The sequence below is a fragment of the Tribolium castaneum genome, chromosome 5 (assembly GCF_031307605.1).
Source record: "Tribolium castaneum strain GA2 chromosome 5, icTriCast1.1, whole genome shotgun sequence".
Taxonomy (NCBI): Eukaryota; Metazoa; Arthropoda; class Insecta; order Coleoptera; family Tenebrionidae; genus Tribolium; species Tribolium castaneum.
The window spans coordinates 11,642,519-11,649,089 of NC_087398.1; the positions used below are offsets into that span (position 1 = coordinate 11,642,519).

Here is a 6,571-nt window from a genome sequence, read left to right on the forward strand (position 1 = left end):
TAAATAAAAATAAACATTCGCATGCCAAATTTCTTAAAAATTGGTTAAATATTTATCAAGATATAAAAATAAACGTATTCCTTGGGGGCTTTTTTTAAAGAGCAGTAGTAATAAATCGAAAACAATTTTTTTTAATAACAAATACGTAGGCATCTGTAGACACCCTGTATTTTTACTGTATCTTGAGCACAATCAAGAATTTTTTCAGGATTTTTTTTAATGTTCATTATAAATCTTATCTTATAATAAATGTTAATTAACTATTTAAATAATATTACATAAGCCGCGACAAAAAATTCTATTATTTGTTATGTTTTATGCTCGGTCTTATGTCATTCTAACACAAATGAATCAAATAATGTATATTTGTGCAAAAACTGACGTTAGTTTAAAAAATAGTTCATTAAAAAAAAACAAATATTCTAACAAACAATTTTGGGGCTAACAACATTTTTTACGGTTTTTTTGCATAAAACTCATTTATTATTTTTTTTTTTTTTGAAAGACGGGAGAAGTTAACTTCGATTAATCAATATTTTATCTGTGATTTTATTATATTTGTTCTTCGACAATGTCATAATTTACGGTTTTTCTCATGTGTAAGAAAAACTCTGGCATTTTTCAGTACGAAACATCAGATTATTTTTAACAGATTTAAAGATTTTATCCTTTACTGAGTCTAATTCGAGGAATAAAATTTTGTATTCAACACGCTTTTGTGTAAATCGGTTCATTTATTTCACCTTGTGCATGATGAATACAAATCCGCTTGTGAAATAAAGCGTTCAATTTATATTCAAGTCATTAAATAAATAAATATTAATTTTATTGTTTATACCAACTACTATTAATATTTTTATTTTTAAGTTGATAATTTTAATAATTGTGATTCCCGTAGCACTAAAGTCGCAAGATTTTAATATTTATTATTCGATAACTACAACAACCTCGAATTTTTTTGACAGACCTTGAACCAAAAATTTTCGCCCACCACTAACACTTTGAAACTTGCAACAATTTTTTTACATATTATTTGCACAAAACATTAAGCATCTTGGAAAAACAAGGACAAGAAATAATCAAAATTTTTTTGTGGGGTGCTATGTAATGTCAAATTAAATTTTGTATTAAAACATATTATAATATTAACCTACCATTTTAATATTTTTTTCAACATTAGCTATAGTTTTATTTTTTCTGTTATTTTTGATAGGAGGACTTTTCCATAACATAATTAGTTTTGTTGGCAATTGCCATTTGGAGTTATCGAAGTCTGACTGTATAAGAAATCGTAGAAAAATTCTGGAAACATTCACATGCATAGAAAAAACAAAGTATTTAATAGCAAACCCCGACTTTTGTGCAGTGATTAGTTTTTGAGATGCCGGAAAAAAGACGACTCTTGTAATGGTTTCATTAAATAAGTGTAAATGGAGCAGTCGGTTATTTGTTCCTGATTTTTTAGTCGTCTGTATCAGAAAATAAAAAAGTTACATCCCTACTGTCAGTAATAGGGTGGGTACAATTACTGGAGTCTTAAAAAATAAATTAGTGCGATCATGTTTCCTGTTACATTTTGATTTAGATCCTCATGTAACGATGATATTTTTGGAAACTTAAATTGCTACGTACCGTCGTAACAATTACGAGTGACATTCTACCAGTTGTATTTTTTCCTGTATCTTTTTTGATACCGTCTATTTATGGTAAATAACGGCTTCTCGAATGGTTGTATTGTGTAAAGTATGGGTATAACACGGGATAGGGGTTAATTAATAAAGCGAGACGTTCTTAAAATAGTCGTTTATTAATACAATTTATTACATATTTATTTTGATAATATAATACTATCTAAATTTTTGCACTCTTCACTAAAATATTTTCTATACAGGAATACTTTCAACAGTTGGTGGAAAATTTGTATTAGATTAATAAAAAACAACAAACAGCAAATTGTAGAACTCCGCCTTAAACCCATTCATAACAATACTCTTGTCTAATAAATTAATTAAAAAAATAGTTAATCACAACTTATTCACACTTTTGCTTAACAGTGGCAATAATCATATTAGTTTGGTGTATGAGGTAGAGTGCGCTAATGAAAACAGCGTCGGCACTGGAAAAAACAACGTAACAGGAAACGAAACAATGAAAACCAGCCCACTTACAGTCCTTGTTTAAAATACTCTTTAAGCGTGTTGCTGAAGCGTTTGGAAAACTTGACAAACTCTCTTTTGCGCTGCTCTAGCGCTTGTTTGCCAGTGGTTCCGGGAATGAACCCATTGACTTCATTTACGGCATCTAGTAACCTTTTAATGGCACTTGCGATTTCCCTGAAAACTCCAATAAACAACAAACAATCAGCGGTCAGCAACGTACTTGATCGTTTCGAGAAACGTTTTTCTGTCGTTGATCTCGTCGGGGATTCTGCTAAGAATGCGCTTAAGCGCCGCCGATTTGCGGTTGAGTTCCTGGAAGGCGTCTTCTGACCTGTTCAGTCTGTACTCTACAATTAAAATTAACACAAAACCACTAGAAAATCCGCTCAAATACCATCGGTTTCGGTGGCGGCGCCCTGCAAACGCAGGATGCTTTCGTTTAGGTTGACCGTGAGGTCCCCCTTTCGCATGATACCCAAAACAAGCTCATGGGTGAGGCCGGGACAGGAGGCTTCGGCTTTGGTGAGGGCGGAGCGGAGGGTCTGCGACGCCGATATGTCTTGCTTTTCGAGCTGGAATTTGTCGAATTACGCTTTTTGAACCGTTTTTACGCAATTACCTGGGAAAGGATGGGGCGTATCAGCACGGGAAGTATCAACGATGTGACCGGTGTTTCATCGCCCATTGTCATATTTCTCGGCTAGGGGTGGGTGGTGTGACGAAAAATACGTTGTTTGCGGGGCCCAACTGATAAGATAACGAAAAAATTTCAAGGAACAAGGTAAATATTTTTCTTAACTGTCAACTGTCACCGTTTGACAGGAAACTTGGCGTGACAAGTGCCCGAGTGTGTGTACGTTCGAATCACTTTTTTCTAATTATGGTCAACCGTTTTGGCAATTTTTTTCATAAAATGTGATTCCGTGTTTGACTTCCATGCAGTGCTAGTGATCTTTCGTTTTTTAACGGTTTTTGAGCGAGAAATTTTTTTCGGTTGTTTGCACAATCTGTCACACCGTTCTCCTAACCTCAAAAACCTGACTTGAAAAATGTGCAACAAACGTGATAAAAACAATGAAGAAGACGAAATGGACTCGGATTCGGACGATTCCGACGTCAGCATGTCCGATTCTGACGAAAACGAGTCTTCTGATGAAAACGAGTCCCCTGATGATCAGAATGAAGCAAACGGGGGGCCCGAAGAAGAGGAGGAAGATGAGGTGATTAAGGCCATTCGGAGCGCCGCTGAGAAGAAGCGTGACCACCCCCCTGTTATCCACTGCGAGGATTTTATAACGGATATTTCGTTTCACCCCCAGGAGGACTTGCTAGCTGTTGCGAGTATCGTGGGCGATATTATTCTCTACAAATACTCTAACGAGGAAAATTCGATTATTCGCACGTTGGAAGTGCATACGAAGGCTTGTCGAGACATTGAGTTTAGTGGAGACGGTGAAAGTTTATTTTCCGTGGCTAAAGACAAGACAATTATGATAAGTGATGTTGAAAGTGGGAAATTGTCCCGGTTCTACGACGAGGCGCACGAGTCACCGATTTATAGTCTTTTGGTGATTGATGAGAATTTGTTCGCGACTGGAGACGACGACGGGTGTGTGAAACTGTGGGATTTGCGGCAAAACGCCTCAAAGCCGATTTATCGAACTAAGAAAAACGAGGATTATATCAGCGATTTGGTAACGAACGAGGCTAAAAGTCTTTTGTTGTGTTCAAGCGGCGATGGTTCTCTTACAACAATAGATTTGAATAATCGAAAAATTCACATGCAGTCTGAAGAATACGACGAGGAGCTCACTTGTCTCGGGCTTTTCCGGTCGGAGAGTAAATTATTGGCTGGGTCGTCCAAAGGCCGATTGTTGCTGTATAATTGGAATGAGTTTGGGCTACATAGCGATATTTTCCCAGGGACTAAGTCCGCAATTAATGATTTGATTCCAATCACTGAAAATATCGTCGTGACTGCGTGCGAAGATGGGGTTTTAAGAGCGACGCATTTGTTCCCTCACAGACATCTAGGCATCGTGGGACAACATGACTTGTCCGTTGAAAAACTAGATATTTGCAACAACGGACAGTTTATTGCCTCCAGTAGTCACAACAATGACATCAAGTTTTGGAACATCAAGTATTTCGAAGATTTTGAAAAGGTTACCCATAAACATAAAAAGCATGAGAAGAAGAGGGAAATGCAGAATAATTTGCCCTCCTCCAAGGTGCAGAACGCGTCAGATTTCTTCAGCGGTTTATGCTGAAAACTATAAATACAGAAAACTGTAACTATAAATAAATAAATTTTATGATTCTGAAATGTATATTTTTATTTTAATTCAAATCGTAATGATTAAAACCGACGACGTATCATGTTTGAAATTAAAATACAGGCGTTTTCCTTTTTTAAAACAACGGTCTACGCTGAAATTGATGAGAGTAGTAAACTAATTGTCTTTTAGATTTATGTTATAAGGGGGTGAGATTTTTTGAGTTATATTAGGTGGGCCGATCCCGACTGTACTGCAATGCCGGGCCAACCCGCGACGGAGGTGGAGCAAGCCCCTAGCCTCCGTCAATTTCCAAAAATCAGTTTAATATACTGGCCCCGCATGCGGGGCGTATCAGATATTAAGCTGATAAGAACAGATACTACACTTTGATCTTAGCCATAAGGCCGAGAAGCGATGCCGAACAATTCTCCGAAACACCTATTTGTTGTCAAACTGTACGTTAAGCATCGTGAACAGCAGATAGTGGCGCCATGTCGTAGAAACTTACCGTACTTGTCACGCTCTATTCGATCAATATTACACCGACTTTTCAAGACAATTGCCAAAAAAAACACATTAATTTATTATTATTCCAAAAAATTGGTTATTTTGGAAATTAGCAGCAAAGCTTTAAAATCAAAATTTAAGGGTCGGTTTATAGAAGCGTTATTAATTTAATCCGCAATTAAATGCGTGATTAACTGATCAGGTGACCGCATTGAACCAGTTTCATTGGTCCATTCGTGTTATTAACTTTTAGCAACGAATTAAAATTTAATGAAGCTTTCTATAAACCGATCCTAAATATTTCCTTTTTTTGTGTTCAAAATGTAATTGTTCAAAAGTCTCAAAATTATAATATTAATTATATTATATAATTATAATATATTGTGGTATTTTTGAAGTGGTGAAGAGTCAATTACTTTAAAAAAATTATTCACGTAAGAAATTTTTTAAGGATACTGAAAATACAGACACATTTATTTAATGTCTATGTTGTTCGTTAGAGGACAGCACTAGTTGTAAAGGCAAGGAAAACTTAACTCAGAAAATTAATCACTGAGTCCAAATCTACAGAAAAAATCACTTCGGAGGCAATTTTTGTGAATTTATGTCGACTCAATAACCATTTAAAGTTCATTTATATTTTTAAATTTTTTCATGATTCAGAATTAGAATAGTATTAAAAAAACATGTTTCTTAAGATCAGCTGACTCGTATAGTTAGTACAAACTTCAAAATATGGAGTAAGCGCATAAAATCCTAACTTATTAATAAATACAGTTTTTACATCAATTTCACAGACGTGATTTATCCTGTGGGAAAAATCTACCAATTTTTTTTTTTTAAATCGTTATCTACATGAGTTTGTGTAGCATACGTTCTACTTTATAAAAATAGTACAGAATTCTTATTATTTTAACTGTTGTATTGAACGGGTTCTTGAGCCAAAAGCTTTTTTAATATGCTTCAAAAACATGTCAAAAAACAGGGATGTACAATCTTCAAAGCAGGATAAAATCTTTGAAAAATGTCAATTTTATAAAGTCCGTTAAAAAACAAGGGTAAAAGGGCGAATTTTAAGTGTTTTCAAAAGTGAATTCGCTTCGCTCATAAGGACTTGTTCGAATTTGTTTGGATTAATTTTTTTATTGGAGTGTCCCAGCAGAAAAACCGGGCAAATTTCTTAAAACTTTAACATTTAAGAAAATTACTTTGAAAAACGGCATATTTGTTAAAAAAAATTATGTGTGCTGAAGGGGCCTACTAGTACAAAGCTCAAAACGGGGTAAAAATCTTTGAAAAGTGTTAATTTTAAAAAATACCTATAAAACAAAACAAAATGTTAAAAAAGGCAAAGTGTTCTGAAGGGGCCTTCTTAGGATTATAATATGTACCTTTTGGGAACACAATGGCTGTGAAAGAAGCTTTCACACTTCACACATGTTAGAAATAACTTCACTTGTATTTCTTTTAGGCAGGTGGAGCAAATAATTTATAGATTTTGCAGATCTCTTTTTTTGGTTTTCTCGCGTTTCCTCTTTCGTTTTTCTTTTTCAGTTCGTGTCGTCTCTTGTTGGTTTTTCTTTTTTTTCTATTCGATATTCTATTCGATATATTTTTGATGAGATA

At 34.7% G+C, this 6,571-nt stretch overlaps 3 protein-coding genes and 1 non-coding gene across 4 annotated transcripts in view; 2 read left to right on the top strand and 2 right to left on the bottom strand.

Moving 5' to 3' along the window:
* Positions 1-6,571, top strand: part of LOC103312922 (cuticle protein 8) — a 66,111-nt gene that overhangs the window by 7,915 nt on the left and 51,625 nt on the right. The gene's annotated exons all lie outside the window — the stretch shown is intronic.
* Positions 1,789-2,987, bottom strand: Ccm3 (Cerebral cavernous malformation 3). The gene is made up of 5 exons (XM_064356783.1): positions 2,779-2,987; positions 2,554-2,731; positions 2,380-2,506; positions 2,169-2,333; positions 1,789-2,116 (listed from the first exon to the last, which is right to left on the bottom strand). Exons 1-5 carry the CDS (start codon positions 2,848-2,850, stop codon positions 2,032-2,034), a joined length of 627 nt encoding a protein of 208 aa, XP_064212853.1. The 5' UTR covers positions 2,851-2,987; the 3' UTR covers positions 1,789-2,031.
* Positions 3,064-4,485, top strand: LOC657725 (uncharacterized protein). Its single transcript, XM_001810578.4, has one exon. It carries the CDS (start codon positions 3,209-3,211, stop codon positions 4,427-4,429), a length of 1,221 nt encoding a protein of 406 aa, XP_001810630.1. The 5' UTR covers positions 3,064-3,208; the 3' UTR covers positions 4,430-4,485.
* On the bottom strand, positions 4,664-4,854 carry LOC135266424 (U2 spliceosomal RNA). The gene has a single exon (XR_010334485.1). It is a non-coding gene; the product is annotated as a U2 spliceosomal RNA (small nuclear RNA).